The 18875-nt window shown below is 40.7% G+C and overlaps 1 protein-coding gene across 2 annotated transcripts in view; it reads right to left on the bottom strand.

Moving 5' to 3' along the window:
* The window catches only part of TOGARAM1 (TOG array regulator of axonemal microtubules 1), a 34448-nt gene extending 20388 nt beyond the window's left edge, over positions 1-14060 (bottom strand). For both annotated transcript variants that reach the window (XM_072428032.1, XM_072428033.1), the window contains exons 1-3: positions 13891-14060; positions 8524-10056; positions 2959-3088 (exon numbers count right to left, since the gene is read on the bottom strand). In XM_072428032.1, the coding sequence (XP_072284133.1) occupies positions 2959-3088; positions 8524-9735 (1342 nt within the window). In that variant the 5' untranslated portion in view covers positions 9736-10056; positions 13891-14060. The remainder of the gene's footprint in view (positions 1-2958; positions 3089-8523; positions 10057-13890) is intronic.
* Between the last annotated feature and the right edge of the window lie 4815 nt (positions 14061-18875).

The following is an 18875-nucleotide window of genomic DNA, read 5'->3' as shown; positions in this document are numbered from 1 at the left end:
TGTGGCTCACTTTACAGGCAAGGTTAGATGTTAACGTCGGGTTAAGGGCACAGTATTTCGGCTCAGGTTACATTTTACAACAGGAGCTTAAAAAGGCACAGTGTTATTTTAGTGATTAATTTAAAGGATATGTCAGCATGAAGAACAAACTCTTACTTTTTCCCTTGTTGACTGTTTGCTATACCATTAAAAGCATTGTGTTATATTGGTTTTAAAAGTATAGACATTTAGGCAGCAGATACATTAAAGCTCTCCTTTTATCTCTCGATACTACAAAACCAACCCCGTCTATGTTATGCTGAAGAAGGGGGTTTGGTAACTTTTTCTGGTATTCTGATCCATTAAGGTAAGTGACCATTGTCATTGTGTTGGTATTTTACTGGTAGAATAATCAGGTTAAAAATAAGGGTAAAAAAATAAAGCAACCTCAAGGGCTAGCAAGCTTTAATACATTTCTCGTTTTGGGTTTATATTCACTGGAAGCATTCACTTAAATTTTAGAGACACAGTTTTGGTTAGGAATAAGTAGTGGAGCGATGCAATTTTTTTTTTTGCTTTCATCGCAAACAGCACAGGATGAGAAACTAATATCCCATGTTCCCAGGTCCACAAACTAACGTGGAATCTATGCCATGTTAAGCCTGTAAAGCCTCAAACGTACTACAATGACCACTGATCCTTGTGAATATTAATTGGGTATGTCACAATGTGCTGGAGGTCCATGTTTCCTTTGATCACTGACTTTCTAATTAGTACATGAAAACATCAATCCAATTCGGAAACACATAACACCCAGCTGACACAAAGCTTTCAGTGTTGCTTCTATGACAATAAACAAAAACTACAGCGGAACCCTCCAGGCACATTGTGCTGTTCTTCTACTTTGTCAGAAGGTGAAGCTTTTGTCCGCAGAAAACAAAGAAATCCACCCATTTGGTGTTAGGGCATATGTGACAATGCTGGGCAGTTCAAGAAGAATACAATTAAAAAAACATATGCGAAAATCACCTTTAGTAAAAACCCTATGTCTAAATGGTTCTATAAAAGTTGAGCTTGACCCTGCAATCTGAGCTATCCCATTGGTTGTTTTACAAGATGAACAGGTTTACTTGTCAGTCTTCGGGATTTAATGGAGGTCTCAAGGGCTCAACATTTACAGCTAGCTATATTTCTGAATCTACAGAACAATTCTGATATATAGTAATAACAAGAAGTAACCTCTGAAACCTCTCTAACCTTTCCACTGAAAGCTTAGTCTGGATGGCAAATAGATAACAATAGTACCAGGCTTTTGACACATATGCAATCAGTCCTGCTATGTATAAATGTGATCAGATGTATCAGCAAACCTTGAAAGTGGACCTGAACATAAAAAAGTGAAGGTTTACTATAATAAATGGAACATCTAGAGATGGTAATTATTCCAAAGCAGTACATTAAATATGTCTTAAAAAATAGCAGTTAACTTCTTGTGCCTAGGAACCTATTAAGCATTTAGCCTAATTGACGTTTATCCTCTATGGAAAACCTTTAATAGAACCACCTCCGACTACTAGTATTAGGAAATTGGAGTGGGACTTTTTCATTTTATTACCAGTGATCTCCCCAGTCCCTTTTAGCCAGGCGCACCACCCAGCACTTTTCAGTGACCACCTGGCTGTTGGGTTTGTGTGGTTACTGAGGAGTTGGGTCACAGTACATTGAAGCTGAAAACATGCTTTTTCCACCCATTTATTCTGTGACTGTGTTTTCTGAATACCCCCTGCAGTCATCAGATATCAGTGTTCTCCCCAGCACCTTTAGCCGGGCACACCACCCAGCACTTTTTAGTAACTATGTGGCTGTTTTTGGGTGGTTACTGAAAAGTTGGATCACAATACAGGGGACACCATCCAACTACAGCTTCTTCACACCCAAATTTCTAGGGAGAATACTGGATATGACATGAGGATGCAAGGCCCTGCCACTAGCAAGGTGGCCGTTTCCACAAAGGGGAACACACAGTGCAGAATAAGATCAAAGCTAAAATATATGCTGGTTACTGAAAAACACAAGAGTACTTTAATTGTTGTTTAATTGTACAATAATGAAGTGCTATGTTGATAAAAACAGAATTAACAATATTGTATTGTCACCGTTGACACATTTGAATACTGAATTAGAAAGCCGAAATTTCTGGGTTGAGCACTGCAGCTGAACAAGCTGATTTTCAGAAAGCCCAGTATGGCCTGTAAATTAACTGCTACTGATTCACCCTTGATTAAAGAACTATAATGTATGTAGGCATTGTAATAATATACAATGATTAACCTCCCTAGCGGTAACCCCGAGTGTGACTTGGGGTAGAAAAAAGTTGCTAAAAGTGGTAACCCCGAGTCACACTCGGGGTTGGAACACCTATGGAAGGTAATAGTAAATACAGCGCTTACCTGATGCGCCGGGGTCCCGCGCCGTCCAGCGCTGCGATCTCCGTCTTCTTTCTTCTTCCTGCTTCTGCATCCAATGAGTCTTCGGGGGAGTTCCTGGTGACATCGGTGCGTCCCGGCGGGGCGGGAAATTTAAAATCCATTTGAATTGCATTCAATACAAAATAACTGTTTTGAATGCAATACATTGGATTTTTATGTGTAAAAGCAGTACATTGTTTTCAAGAACATTTTCTTTTACAGTATATATAATAGTATGAGTATAATATGTATTTTTTTTTAAATATATAGATTTTTTATTATATTGTTTTTAAATGATTTTGTGTTTTAAACTTTATTATACTCATACTATTATATTATACTGTAAAAAAAAATTTCACGAAAAACAATGTACTACTTTTAGACATAAAAAAAACGGAAAGAAATTAACCGCTAGGGAGGTTAAATGTTTAATTTATACATTTGTAAATTTACAAAAACAAAATGCATTATAGCTTCCATCAAAAGGGTACAATGTGAAAATGACAGTTACCAGAGAAAGCAAGTCGGGGCTCCTTCTGTAAGCTGAATGTGGAAGGTGCTTGTTTAGCAGAAGAATTTCTGATCTTGGCTGTTGGGGTTTTTACAATCGGTTGATGGTGCACATCGAATGTTGAGGACAGCTTTAAAGAATTAAGATAAATTGTTGGTGAGTTTCAGAATACATTATCTGAATAGCAAACATAACATGCTGGCAAATTTGGCAGCCTGGAGCAAAAAGTAATTCATAGTTTGTTTCACTATTCAGGAGAAATAAATGCAAATGAAAAACATTTTTAGGTAAAAACGTAAACCAAAGTATAGATACAAATCCCAACTGCTGATCTTGACAGGGGAAGGATTAGATGTAAGGTTACATTTATTTTTCTTTTTTTAGCATGTAATATAGTGGTAAAGGATTGAAACGCTGTTCAGGTTTTATTGCTGTCTATGTTCCTGAAGAAGGGGGTTTGCCCCATTTGTCCTGGTGATCACTAACAGGCACTCAGGGTGGTGGATTTTTTAGGTTAAATCTTCTGAATTAAAATAAAATGGGTTTTGACTGTATCTGGACTGTAAAGCAAGCAACAGCAAAAAGATTTATGCAAACAATGAGCACCAAGGCCAGACAAACCTATTATAATGTATAAAAATTGATGAGTTATTTAGGCCAAACTTTCATTATACCAAGCAGTGTTCTCCCCAGCCCTTTTTAGCCAGGCGTACCACCCGGAACATCCGGCTGTTTTTGGGTGGTTACTGAAGAGTTGGGTCACAATACAGGGGCTGCCACCCACCTACAAATTCTTCCCACCCGGCTCAAAAACATTTCTGGGTGGAGCACTGCCAAGCTAGTATAAAAGTGAAATAAAACAACTTGGCTTTGGTAGAGAAGGAACAAGTTCTTATCATTAGTCTCTTGGCAACATCACACCTTCACTATTCATGCAGCAAGTAAACTAAAAGCAGACAATTGAAACACTGCAGGCTTTTCCTACTCTGGCAAGAAATAATATTTAACTTGTACGTCAAGCAAATAAAAAGTGACATGAGGCCAGATAGAATTTCGGACTTCTAAAGAGTCTCCTCTGTCCACAGGAAAAACACACAAACAAATCAACGCTAAACACATTTGGCCTTGTTACTATGTGACAGTGAGAATTCTTTTACAATTATTCTGCATTCTAAAGCGTTCAGATAGCGTGACGGCTTAGGGCGAGATGGACCAAAGGGAACTGAAAAGCCTTTCCGCCAGACTTTATAAAGTACAGTAAGCCGTCTTATAATGGAAGGTGTTTGTCATCATTTGGAAGGCAAATACAAAAACAAAGGATATTTCAAAAATAAAGAATAGGATGTACGCCAGAAAAAGTATTTAGATTTCAGTAGGATGGCCTGACCCCATGCTTAATAAAGCACAGATATAGAGGACAACAGGGAAGAGGTTTTTTTGTGGCTAAAGAAGTTACAATAGAGTTTTTAGTGATTAAGAATAATTTATATATCGTGAAGGTTACATTACAAATGATAACATAGCTAATAAAGCATACAAGTATACTTAGTACAATGGGATTTACATCATTCTCTGTACAATATGGGGGATTAGAGATAGATGCCTAGACAGATAACTCTCTGACATTTATATACAACAGTACATCATTTATCATCCTAATCGTAATCTTAGAGATACATTTGGTTCACCCGACGCGTTTTGCCCATATGGCTTCCTCAGGGGTATAGAAGAACCCAAGAGAGAGGGTCAAAATCTGGAGATAGAATCTTGCCCTAGTGTGGTAATAGATGATAGAGGTATAATTCAAAAAATTTAGTTTATTAGTGGCAAAATTGGACATGATGCCCTCGGGAATTGAAGGCTGGACTGTCAGTCTTACAGTCCTTTTGCAACAAAACACCAACACAAGCCTATGCTGTTTTAAATATGTTATATTAACATGATGGGAGTGATTTATTAAAGCTCTACAAGGCTGGAGAAAATACACTTTTATTGGGAAACCTGGGGGATCCAGCAAACCTGGAATGGATTTCAGTTGCTATTTGTTAGCAAACATTTTCAATCCTGGACCAGATCCATATCAAGTCTGCTGGATCACCCAGTCTTGGAGAGTTTTAATAAATCTGTGCAGATGAGAGGAGGGGATTGCAGTCATGAGTTTGTTTTCTTTTAGTTTCGGATACAAAGACATGAATTAAATTACTTTTTTCTCAGATGATGAAGGATGGAATAAAAGTGTTTTATTGGCGTCTGTTGCAGATGTTCCAACTTCTGTCTGGTGAACCTTTTGCAATAAATGGCACTTCTCAGAATACCACTAAGTTTTACAGAGAATAAAATATATTTTGGTACAAAGATAAATGCAGGTTAATGTACGTATTAAATGTAAAAAATAGATACAGGGCCATAAGTGTCTGCCCCGGTGCAGTTTATCTTTATAATCAGTTTTGTAATGCTAAAGGAGCGATGGATGGGAATTTCAGTTCAGTTGACATCATATTCAAGATGCAAGCACCCATCATGTTAAGACTTCTGGATGTCTATACAATGGAGGGACTAAAGGCTAACAGGAAGATTGATGTTGAAATGGAATGGTTCTCTGTTCTTATCCTTCATTTGTCTTGTGCATTCAGCAGTAATTTTGCGCCTTGCCAGAGTCCCATACTTTGAACTTTTTGGGTTTGCATTCACTGTAATGGTAACAGACTGTAACTGTAATGGAAACAAAGTATTTACCAGGGTCTTTGATAAATCCCTATTTAATGTACAGCGCTGGGTAATATGTTGGTGCCATATAAATACTGTTCAAAAAATAATAATTGTTGTTTTTACAAGGGTATCGTTCTATACTGCACAATGCAATAATTGCTGCTATGTGATTGGCAAATACAGAATAAAACATGGTTTGTAGGTAAAGGAGAAAGAAAGAGGTTTAAGGCTCAAAAGTTTTGTGCAAAAGAGTTGTGTATTTTTGAATTTATAGTTAGTACATATTAATAGTAAGTATAATTGAAAAATACCCAATTACCTCTTTTGCAGAAAACCTTTGAGCCTTAAACCTCTTTCTTTCTCCTTTACCTACAAACCATGTTTTAATACAATTAACATTGGAGAGGTGGCTCTACATAATTCATACCTAGCAGAGGCAAGAACCAGAACTTATTACATAGTAAAATACAGAATAAAGCAAACTACAATATTCTTTTAGTGTTTTAAAATAAATTCTTGGTTTTTAATACCTCCATTCCATTCTCAGTGTAAAAATAGGAAGATTCTGGGTTCCTGCTGTTCAAGCATTTAACACCCCTGCATGAGCGTGTTGCTTCTCAGAACAAAGATGGAGCAATAAAAGCAGATACTAAAATTAGCTGCATAATGCCGGAGTGACGTTATTTTATAGGCATAGTTTACTGTGTAAGGGATCTGGCAAACATTAAGGCCAGGCAGCAAATTACATTACAAAAGGGGGTCACCTATGATAGATTTAAAGCTAGTTATACAGACGATATAACAGGCAGTTCTGCGTCACTAAAAAAGTGAAGCAGGAAAATCAGGAGAAACATTCTACGGATCCATGGCAAATACAATGCTGGTTAAACATAGTATTAATACAAATTATTATGTATTGCAGCTTCCCTGTCCTAAGACATAGTAGCTGCATTCTTTTTTTCAAGCGCTATTTCCTTTTATTTGTACGTGGAGACCCGATCGGTAACAAACTTCCTGTCCAAGGGGGAAGGATACTTATAACCCTTACTGCCTCTATAAACGAGCAGAGTTGCCATCCATGAAAGCCAGGCAACAAGCATTTTAGAAGTCTTGGCCAGAAATAGCAGCTGGAAATCAGCTCACCTCTTTACTGATAAGATAGTAGTTGGATAAGCTATGTACACACTCTAAACCAGCGGTCGCCAACAGGTGGTCTGCGGGTCTGGCAAGTGCGCTGGGGGGGGAGGGGGTGCACCGGCCAGAGACACAGACCATGTCTCCCGTACGGATTGTAGGCTCTGGGCGGGTTGTATCTCTGGACACAACTTGCCCACTCTCCCATCGCAGGCTCAGACCTGTGATAGGAGAGTGGGCAGGTTCTGGAATCATGACACCACTCGGGGGGGAAGTTTCTTCCCTTTTGAGTGACACACAGCCTTCCGCAGTTCGTGCGTTTAGGTTGGCGACCACTGCTCTAAACCATTGTAGCCCAAGACAAACAATTGTGATAATATCAGGCATGTATATAGCAGTCCCCTGACATCTTTCATCAATCTATCATGGAGGAATATTAAACGATTGAGCAGGAATGTCTGCTGTACATTCCTATGGATGAGAGCACAGCGGGATGTCACTCGCTCATCTTCCCTTCTCCAAAGAATAGAACAGTTCAGAGCTTCCAATGCGTATTCATTCTATTGCCACTGAAAAAGCTCACAAAAAACTTTTCCAGCATCAGAAATCTGTCTACAGACGGCTGACGGGACTGCTTTTCCTAATAGAGTAGTAGTCCTCATCTTTACCCTGCTGCAGGAAGTCTGACGTTTGGGCAATTGTGGTAAATACAAATGGAATAAATAAAGAAAAAAATTCAATGGTACATTTTGATTTGATATCCTACGGTTTAAAGATTAAGGTCACAAAAATAAAAGTAATATTAAACAGGATTTATATAACACCAACATATTACGCAGCGCTGTACATTAAATAGGGGTACCAAATGACAGACAGATACAGACAGTGACACAGGAGGAGAGGACCCTACCCAGAAGAACTTACAATCTAAGAGTATCTAACGCTGATCTACAGGCCACTATAAACTTTGGTAAATTACAACAACCTATTACAGGATCAATAATTACATTCATGCAAATTCCTACAATAGAATAACTTGGCTTGTGAGTTTGACCTGTGTATGTAACCCTTCTTTTCTTTCCTTTCTCTTTTCCTAGTTCACTATTGTTCATTTTATCCCTCCTCATTCTGCTCCAGCGCCAACATAATATGCAGCGCTGTACATTAAATATGGGTTGCAAATGACAGACAGATACAGCCAGTGAGACAGGAGGAGGGGAGGACCCTGCACCGAAGAGCTTACAATCCAAGAGGTGGGGGAAGTATCACACTATAGGAGGGGAGATGTGGAGTAGTGGGAAGTAGTAAGGGTTTATTAGACAGAATGAAAACTTCACCAAACATTGCTTCAACATCTGTCTCTACTGGAGGATTATTGTGGCCCTTTGTTCGGCCATCTTTACCCTTTCGTCTATGTACAATTTTAATCCATTGTTTCCTTACTTGTACCTTGTAAATCCTAAAAAAACTTTCAGTATCATTGCAATGTTTTTAACACACTCCTGATTAGTAATCAGCAAAAAAAGGGAACACATGGGCTTAGACAATCGAAGTATCTGCAAACATGGAATTTCAGCTTTAAATCTAAAAGGTCATTAGGATCATTGCTAAACCATTAACTGGCACATGCCACTCAAGGGAAGACGTTGCGTGATGAACTCCAAATGAATGAAGCCAACAGGGAAAAAACATTTACTGAACACAATAAACATAAAAAGGTACCTGATCTGAAGTGTGAGTTCCTGAAAATACATCCGTGACTCCAGGGCCCTGATTTTCCCAAGGGAACTTATTTTTTCCTTTGCCAGCACTCAATATTCTTCGAGCTAAAGGATCAATGTGAGGGATGATCCCTCTACCGTTGTGATCACCGGTTTGATAATGTCCACTTTGCACTCGGTTTCCTGTCAATAACCAATCTGTGTCAGCTCCTGGTAAATGATGAGTACCTCGACTCTGAGCAGATGATGGGAATGGTAGAGCGTATTCTACCAAACCTTGTGGGGAAACCCTGGGAAGAGTCTTCCGTGCCAGCCTGGCCTGCACAGCGTTCATTAAACCTTCACCATTTTCTTGCAGCTCAACTTCATCAACTGCTTTGAGAAGACTACTTTTTCCTGGACCCATAGAGGCAGCCAATACAGCAAAGGCCTCCAAAGCTGCATGGCGGACTCGCCTCTTACTGTCTATTAAACATGGAGCAATTTCGCAAGCTAAAAATGGTAAATTAAAGTCTTCGCTAGGATAGGTCACTAGGGACACAATACAGATATTTACTACTTCTTCCCTGACTCTAGAGTTCTTATGCTTTAGATTTTCAAGCAAGACAGTTAATACTTTGTATGGTCCAACCACTTTCATCAGTCTCATGTATATTTTCATGTACTCCTGTTTGACAGTGATCTTGCCATCCCCAAGGAGTTTGACCGTAGCGGCTATCACTGGTTTGAGAAACTCTTTGACACTTTGGCCAAGATTAACCACAAAGCAATACAAGACATCCAATGTGACTAACACAACGGTAAAGTTGCTGTCATCAAGAAGCGTGCATAAAAAGCTAATAAAGCCAACCACATCGGAATGAGAGACAGAACTAAAATCACAGTCTTGGATGAGATATTTGAGTTCCTCCACGGCATGGGTTCTTGACTTGTAGTCTTTCAAGTCGAGGAGTCTTGACTGCAGCTCCTGAGGAACGACACCCCACCTGAGATTGCTGTCACTCAGGGGAATATATGGATTTTCTTGAGCGTGACCCAGATTTTTGTGATGAGAATATGGTCTAACTTGAGAGCTGGTACGTCGTGTAGAAGATTCACTTGACAAATCGCTGTAAGAGTCTTGTGTATATGATCTTCTCCTGGCAGAACCAGTCTGTAATGGTGCAATATCTCCATTGGCAAAGGGTGCCACACGGGTAACATGAACCTCCATATTTTTCCCACAGATAAGTTCTTCTATAGTAGACTATTTTTTAATTTGACTTCATAAGCTACATGATGATAAAGCTAAGTGTTGAGGTGGCCTTGAAGGGCTACCTCGTAACTTCTTCCAGCTGAAAATATTACCTTTAAAGATAACACCAGCTGCAAATAAACTCATATTGCACACAGAACTGCAATAATCCTATTTTTCCACAAACATAATCAGGCTTGCTTTAGGTAGCTGTAGTCTGGCATTACACGGATTTATCAAAATGATAACGTTTCCAAAAATTGCAATGTTTTCCTTCACCAAGTCTGAGCGATGGGATACCTGCACATTCAAAAAAAACAGAACAAAATGTTAATACACCCGATCATTCCAGAACAGAAATAAGCAAAAAAATTTAAAATACAATATTTCAGATTCTGGCCAGTTCTGACTTCTGAGAAAACTAGCTAGCAGGCAGTGGAACTCCCCCCTTAACCCTAGCAGTAAGCACTTACCCACCCCTAGTTTGCCCTAGGGCAGTGGTCGTCAATCTTTTCGGTCCAGCAGACCACAAAAATTACCGACTCCTGACCGTGCATGCGCAGGGAGACGGGTGTCACTCAAAGGGAAGAAACCTCCACCATAGTGACGTCATGATGGCATAATCTCGTCCACTTCCCATCGCAGATCTGAGCCTGCGATAGGAGAGTGGGCTGGTTGTGCCCAGGGACAGTGCCCGCACCTTCCCTGAGCCTGGGATTTGTACGGGGGACGTGGTCCGGTGCACCACACCAGTGGGGTCATTCCCCTGACTCCACTCGGAGGTGCACGGGCCAGAGCCACAGACCAAATTTTCTCGTGGACCACTGGTTGGCGACCACTGCCCTAGGGGATAGTTCTTATATCAGAGCACACTCTCATTCTTTTAGGCAGCTGAGGTTATATGATAAACTTGATTTTTTATTTTGGGCTGTAAATTTTAACTCCAGCTCTCCACTTAAAAAGCAGAAGTAAACCCAAAACAAAAAATTAACACTTACCTTCAATCCCGCAGATTAGTCTGTCCGTTGAGAGGTTTCTTCCATTGGGTCCTGCGTCGTCCCAGTTGCAGAGGGAGCGCCAGGCACCGACATCTTCTCCTCTATTCTTCCTGCGTCACCTGATCTGATCACTGTGCAGGTGTGAGATCGGGTGACATACATTGGGAAAAAAATTTTTTTCCCTATCGATGAAAGGGCACCTTCTGAAGGAGCAGCCTCCCATGATGGGTGACGTAGGCTCTGCGCTTCCATTCATTCTTGATCGCCTAGGCAATCGAGAATTAAGAGGGCGGTGCTGCACCCTTTTTTTTTTTTAAATCTACCCTTGTATGTAAAGTGAAAATTCTGAGTTTGGGTACGCTAGCACATCTGGTTATTACTAATAAACGCTATTTATATAGCACCAACTTATTACACAGTGCTGTACATTATACAGACAGATACAAACAGTGACACAGGAGTCTGTGAGGAGGAGAGGACCCTGCCCAGAAGAGCTTACAATTTAAGAGGTGGGGGAAGCATCTGGTTCTTTTTTGAATTTGTGGTCTTTGGGCGTCTTGGTTATCCAGAGTAGAATAGGGAAGCAATTGCTTATGTGCATCAGAGTTTATTCATTCAAGATGCACATGCACGGCTCAGTGTACATTGTAAAGAAGATTGCAAATCAGCAGGTAAGGTTTGTCTTAACGCAGATGAGATATAGAATAACAAAGCCTGCTATTTTGCATTCTTTTAAATCTTTAATCCTCATTCTCTGAATAAAAAAACCTACCCATGTGGTAAGAATTCCAGGAAACAATAAGAATTAAATGCCCTTTTATGTCCAGGAGAGCTGCAGAGCTACTAAGGACTGCATTTATATGTCGCATTTTAATGCATAAGTTTGAAATTCTCATTAATTCCAATAATTTAATTGATGGGCTGTGAAGAAGACCTATCCAGCGGTACTTGGAAAGTGCCCATAATCACCCAAAACCTTTCAAAAGACCTCAATGAAATGACTGGGGTGTTTAAAAGAATTTCTGGCCATTTTTAGGCATTAAAGGGATTTTTGTACTAGTCTATATCTTCTCTGCTATACACCTTGGTTTAAAACAATGGTTGCCAACCAGTGGTCTGCAAAAAAATTTTGGTGGTCCACAGAAAAATCTGGCCATGATTTGCAAATTTTTAGATTTTTTAAATAAAACAAAAATATTATTCTAATAAATTCTTATATTCTAAATGACAATTTTCGCCTTTATATTGCACTAAATTCGCAAACTATACTAGAGACGGAAAAACAAAGGAGGCGCAGCGTGAAGTCAGTGTAGTCTTAAGTTCTATGGGGCAACCGCTGTTCAGTATTATTTCCACCATTACAACAGTCACCCCGCTCCGCCAATACCGATTCTCATCTGATTGTTTTATTTTATTTATTTCTCAGATGCACCTTTAGGTAAGTATTTACCTGTTATATTTAATGGCATCAAATAGTTTGACTTTAATAACTATCATTTCTTGTTTGGTCTTAGATTCGGATGAAATAAACCCATAATGAGTGAGAACAAGCAAACAAATATTTTGCATTTCTTTAGTAATACCAAAGATAATGTAACTAATGATAAAAGTAACAATAGTAATACTTCACATAACCGTGAGCTGATCAATAAATCAGAACCTCCACAGTCCTCGTCAGGAACCATTAGAAAGATTATTATGTTACATATGCATTTATCTTTTTTTTAAAAAATTAATAATAATGGTCAGCGGGATTTAAAATTATGAATTTAGTGGTCCGTGAGGTCTGAAAGGTTGGCGACGGCTTGTTTAAAACACTTTTATACACTCATACAAATACTGTAATAATTAAAGTTAATGCAAATGCAGCATTTGTCTTATTCCAATGCAAACAATCTCCAGCAGCCTCTTCTTAAAGCAGAGCTAAAGTTTATATGATGAATCCGGGGATTTCTGCAGAAAGGGTCAGGCGATATCCCTTCTGCAATACAAGTCCGGCCTGATCACTGCCCAGCTGCCAAATTTTGCTCAGAGTTGGATGCCAGGTACATCCCAGCTTCCTTTGCGCCTGTCGGGATGAACAAACTCCTGTGCGTCTGCGTGTGAGTTATGAAATTCCAGCACAGCCAATCTAGATAGCCGCAGATTAAGATGGCGGCACCCTGCCATGGCACAGGCGAGTAACCCCTGGTTTAGTTCTGCTTTAAGACGCTGCAGTCGCAGGATTTAATGTCACCCTCTACAATGCAAGCCTGCGGTGGAAAGTTGCGGTCACCCACCTGAACAGCCATGATAAAATCATTTTTGTTTAAAGAGTAAGTAAACTGGAAAAAAAATACACTTACCTTCAATCCTGCAGTGCAGTAGATTGGTCCAGAGGTGTCTTTCATCGGGTCCCTCGTCGTCCTGGCATCCGTCTCCGAGCGCCGCCATCTTCTCCTCTTCTTCCTACATCACCTGACCCAGGTGCAAGATCAGGTGGTGTGGGTTGGAAAAAAAACTTGCCGATTGCGTGAAATCGGTAAGTTCTTCTCTTTTCACGTAAAGGCTCCTTCTGCGCATGCTTGAGATGGTCGGGTATGCACAGAAAGAGCGCCCAAGAGCCTCCGGGGATGCGTGACGTAGGTAACCCCGGGACCCCCTACGCCCCCATTTATTCTTGATCGCCTAGGCAATGGAGAATTAGGGGGGGGGGGTTATATTAAAAAAGGGGGTTACACCTACAAAACAAAGAGAATGTTTTACTTTACATGAAGGGGTTGTCTATCCTTTTAGGTAAAGTCACATTTCTGAGCTAAGGTACACTTTAAGACAACAAATAAACGTTTAGGGATTACTCTCACAGCAAGATCTATATTCCGGGAGTTCAGCTTTAACTTTTCATAGCTCACCCCAGATAAAAAGGAAAGTTTAGGCTTCACATAGCCATGAAATGTATCCCACATCCATAAATATTATTCCAGCAGATGTTACAATGTTATACATTGCAATCCAGCATGCTGCTATAATGTCCCTGGCACAGGATCTGCAGGCTGAATATTTTCATTCCCATCGTACGATCTGATCTAAATGTTGAACCGATCCTAAACAGAAATCACTGCATAACTGCTGATCCTAGGAAAAGGGAGAAGTTTACCTTCATCTAGGGCTGGTAATGCAGGTTAGAATATGTCAGATCGGAGCTGGATGGCATCAGAATGGATCTCCGGCACAGACCACCCACGTCCTCCCCCGCACCCTGCCAGGCGTCTCTCCCCCGGGCACCCAGCTCCCTCCCACACGGCAGGCAGACACAGGATTGCCGGTGGAGCTGCTCGTCTGTGATCAGCTGACCTCTGACGTCACCACACTACAGCAGCCTGAAAGGGGCAAACCTGTGCAAGCGAAGCTCCTCCCATCCTGATCCTCTGTTTCTTGGTAGCCTGGTGACCACAGAATAGAAGTCAAACAATTGCAGGGCACAGCTATCAGATCAGCTGTCATTTTTGTTGTAGGAAGTCCCAGATCGCCTTATCAAGGCTCAGCAAAATCAAAAGCAATACAATGTCTTGAGTAATGTACACACTGTCGCTGGAAATGGTCCCTGGTTATGGTTTCCAGCGGCATTGGAATGAATGAGCACTATTCGTTCTGTAGATTAATATTATTATAAAGTATTCATAATAATAAAAAGTAAACAAATATTTTGCATTTCTTTAGTATTAACAAGTCAAAGCCACAGTCAAAGTAGAAAATCTTGTCCCACGTCAGCAGAATGGGACCCTTCTACTTTGTGGGGAAGCAGTGATCCCTCTGCTGAGGTCTGACACAACCCCTGCTGATTTAGAGTTCTCCAATCAAGGGGTGAGTGAGCTTTCTGGTGGGAGAACTGTAGTGGCATGCTTGATCTCTGCAGAAAGGCCACTGCAGGGAATGTTTTTTCCCCTGGTCATTTTTCTCCCTAACCCTAGACCTAGGAGATTCCTCGCAGCGCTGTACAAAGTCCATAGTCATGTCACTAACTGTCCATAAAGAAAATCACAATCTAATGTCTCCACCATAGTCATATGTCTTTTAATACAGTATAGGGGGAAGCTAACTAACCTAACTGCATGTTTTTTTTTTTTTGGAATGTGGGAGGAAACCGGAGTACCCAGAGGAAATCCACGCAAACAGGGGGAGAACCTGCAAACTCCATGCAGATAGGGTCCCGGATGAGATTCAAACCTGGGCCAAGCGCTGCAAAGGCCAGAGTCGGGAAGAACTAGTGGGAGGTGTCCCCCTGCGTCCTCTCTATTACAAAAAAACAGCAGTTGCTTTAAGGCCTGATAACACATTCGATTTTTGTGATCCTGGGTGAAAATCTACAGGTGTCCCCAACATTGTTAAAAAGATTTCCCGCATTAACTTGCAAATCAACCCTTCTGCTAAAAATTGCTGTTATTATACTCACATCTCGCACCCGTCCTTCTCCTTCTATTGGCAGGGAGCAGACTTTACCCATCATTGCTAAACTGTCATAGGGGTTGTTTTAGGGGACGATGATTGCAGCGGTAGACATAGGGCCTCTTCATACCTTGTGGTGGAAAACCACCACCGCAAACTGCTGCTCTATGCCCGGGAGCTGCCAATTCCACTGCAGGTAAACACACTGGTGTGCAGCTAAAGTTGGTAAAGTCTTTAGAGGAGCAACCACATGGCCAAATGCACCTTGTCACGTTCTGGAACCCATTGTGATCCACCACAGCTGCATGCAGGAAATGGCTTACAACTGCTCCCATTCACTTGAATGAGAGCAGCTGCGACCATAGCTGAGCTTGCAACAGAATGCTGCAGTGAAGGGGTCTTAAATGACTCTTAGCATTAGACCATTACAGCTTGTTTTATTTAAAGTGAAACTAAAGTTCCACTTTTAAGAATACATGATCAGGGAGGTCATTATTGCTGAAAGGGACAAAGGATTATCTCTCCTATCTTCAGGTATCTAGAAAAATATAAAGCTGCTCAGGTGCAGCCTGGATACCCGGCAATCCTGGCTTCGCCTTAACATTCCAGGAATAAATGAGCACAGGAGTTAAGTCATGCCGGCTTGGCCAATTAGCATGAATGAATATCAAAGGGTGTAGTTCCACTTTAAAAATCAGCCACAATCAAAGTAGAAAATCCTGTCCCACACCAGCAGCAGAACTGTAGTGGCATGCTGGATCTCTGCAGAAAGACCACTGCAGGGAATGTTTTTTCTCCTGGTCATTTAGCTTCCTGACCCCTGGCCTATGAGATTCCCCTCTCATCAAATGTTGGGTTTGCACATAGCTACATAGTAAATCAGGTTTAAAAAAAGACATAAATTCATCAAGTTATAAACAAATCCCAGATATAAAACCCTATGAACATAGTTGATTCAGGGGAAGGCAAAAAAAACCCTGGTACAATTTGCTCCAACAGGAAAAAAAATTCCTCCTGATTCCATGAGGCAATCGGATGTTCCCTGGATCAGCGGTCTCTGTTATCTTTACTTTAAAGCTTAAATCCCCAGGTATATTATGTGCTTCTAGAAATACACCTAGCTTTTTCTTAAAGCCATCTATAGTAGTTGCTGAAACTACTTTCTGAGGGAGCCGATTCCACATTTTCACAGCCCTTACAGTGAAGAATCCCTTCCTTATCCTAATTAATCTTCCAGGACTCAGACTGTTCTTGATTTCTTAATAAAACAAATTGTAATTAATAATCTAATGCCAAGCTCACACTTGAAATTAGTAACCTTTATGCAGAAATAAAGTTACAGGTTTGGGAAGCGGTCTAATTTTACTGCTACAAAATGTGAGCAATAAATCCTCTGGACATGTTAACATCCATGTAATTATAATGCAGACATGTTCAGTACCTGTACTCACAGTAAACCTAATTGGAGGAGTAATTATGAAGTTGAGGGATTATAAAGACTCGCTGCTTTCATCTGTACTAATTACATCCCTAGCTGCTGACTGACACTGGTAGGTATTATGGGATTCTAAGTCATGGCAAAAAACAAAGGTCAGAATCTATAGCAGCATTCCAAACATTGTAAGCATGGGGGAACTACTGAAATAACTTTCAGGTCTTCAGGGAACCCCTCCAATAATTACTATATCCAAGGCTCACAGTATATTAATGTGGTGGTCAATAGAAAGAATGCTACTTACATTACTAGCAAGTGGGAAAAATGTAATCCTTACCAATAACCAAAAAGTTATTGGTGTCAGTAAAACTGACCTGAGAGGTACAAATTGATCATTGCTCTGGATGAGAACACTTATCTACAGTATAAGCCACTTACCTTCCTGAGCCCAGGCCTATGAGATCCCTCGCACATCACATATGGGTTTCCACATTGTAATCTACCAGAACCTTTAGTTGGGTAAACTGGGCCAATTTTCTTTTTGAAAGGCTATTTCTACCCTGGAATTCTCCAGATCTGGAATGGGGGCCATAACTGGGCATTACATATTTCTAGCTAACAGAGGTGAAGGCTCAATTCACAAATGTCTGGGGGGGTATATGCAGGAATGAAGATAGTGAGGGGTAGAACACCTCTTTAAAAAAAAAGTCTCCATTAATAGAAATAAAAAGCTGGTCCCTCTCTTTCAAAAATCCCCCCAGTTATTGACTTAAAGGAGCAGCAGCCCCTGCAATGTGATGTATTTGCTCTGCCATGGCCAGCACTGCACCACTGCCATAAGACTAGGCCTGTAGTGGGGAGGACACGAGTGGGAACACTGTGCCCTCATCTTTTTTGAGAATGGGCACGCTTGGCAGTGGATTCTCTCATGTTTACTAGGCCTAGCCAATCATCAATGTATAGAGGTCTAATGACCCCCAAAACATAAGGGACTCTTTTTGGAGGTCACCTCTTTATTTAGTTGTCACTTTGTATTGGTCTATAGTACACACCTCTGCATGTATCCTCAACGTTTTTCTGTTGTTCTTTACGTTTTAATAATGCTTTGCTTGTTTTAGAATCTGCAAGCAAGTGGACGGTAGTGTATATCTGCAATGGACACAGCTAAGCTGCATAAATGTCAGTTTTCACCAGCTCCATTGCCGTGGCAGGGCATTTGAGGGGCAGAGTTTTTATTGTTTTGATAATGTCATAGTAATTTGGGACAGGTTAGCCACAAGTGTCATTCACTTGCTTGGTAAATTTTATTTATCTGAACCCACAGGTCACAGTGAAATTGGGGTTCAGATGTTAGAAGCAAACAGTATTGTGTTACAGGGCAGCACATTTTGATGAGCAGAGTTTTTAATGTTCTGATGATGCCATAGTAATAACATTTAGGGGTGTGTTACCTACAAGTATCCTCCACTTGCACCCATGATTTCAGTTTCCTACACCTTATCATTAGTATGAGCATCAGAAGTGAACAAGAATGTGTCATAGGGCTATGCGTTTAGATTTTGATTTTCTGATGATGCCATGGAAATTAAATTTTATGAGGTGTTGCCCGCAGGGGTCCTCCACTGGCACCTACATTTTCAGTTATCTACACCTCATCGTTCCGGAGAAATTGAAGTTAAAGTAATGGAAGTGGTCAGTTATGTGTAATAGGGCATCGTGTTTTGATGGGTTTTTATTGGTTTGATGATACCATAGCGCTGACATTTTTAGAGGTGTTAGCTACAAGTGTCCACCACATGGACCCACATTTTTGGTTTCCTACACCTTTCAAGAGAAATTGGGGTCCAGGCATTACAAGCGACCAGTAATGTGTAACAGGGCTTTTGGAGTTTTTTATGTTCTGATGACACCATGGCGATGAACTTTTAGGAAGTGTTAGCCACAGGTGTTGCGCCTACATTTTTGTTTTCCTTTACCTCCCTGTTCCAGAGAAATTGGGGTTCAAATTAGGAAAGAGGACAGGGTAGTGTAGTATGACATTTATAGTTTTGCAACCTGTCTAAAGGTAGGTCTAAATTTTGCATCCCAATGCTCCTTGCTATGTAAGTGGCCCTGGGAGGTCCCCAATTTGCATTTTCAATTTTTTGATAGAACTCTCCTGACAGCCTGCTGCTATAACAACGATTAGGCTCCGCCCCTTTGACGCGCTTTGCACGCTGGGAAGTGTAGTCCTCCGGTGATAACGCCAAGCAGCCACCATT

The sequence above is a fragment of the Pyxicephalus adspersus genome, chromosome 12 (assembly GCF_032062135.1).
Source record: "Pyxicephalus adspersus chromosome 12, UCB_Pads_2.0, whole genome shotgun sequence".
NCBI classification, from domain to species: domain Eukaryota; kingdom Metazoa; phylum Chordata; class Amphibia; order Anura; family Pyxicephalidae; genus Pyxicephalus; species Pyxicephalus adspersus.
Note: the sequence above shows the minus strand (reverse complement) of the source record. Positions and strands in the feature narration are given on the sequence as shown.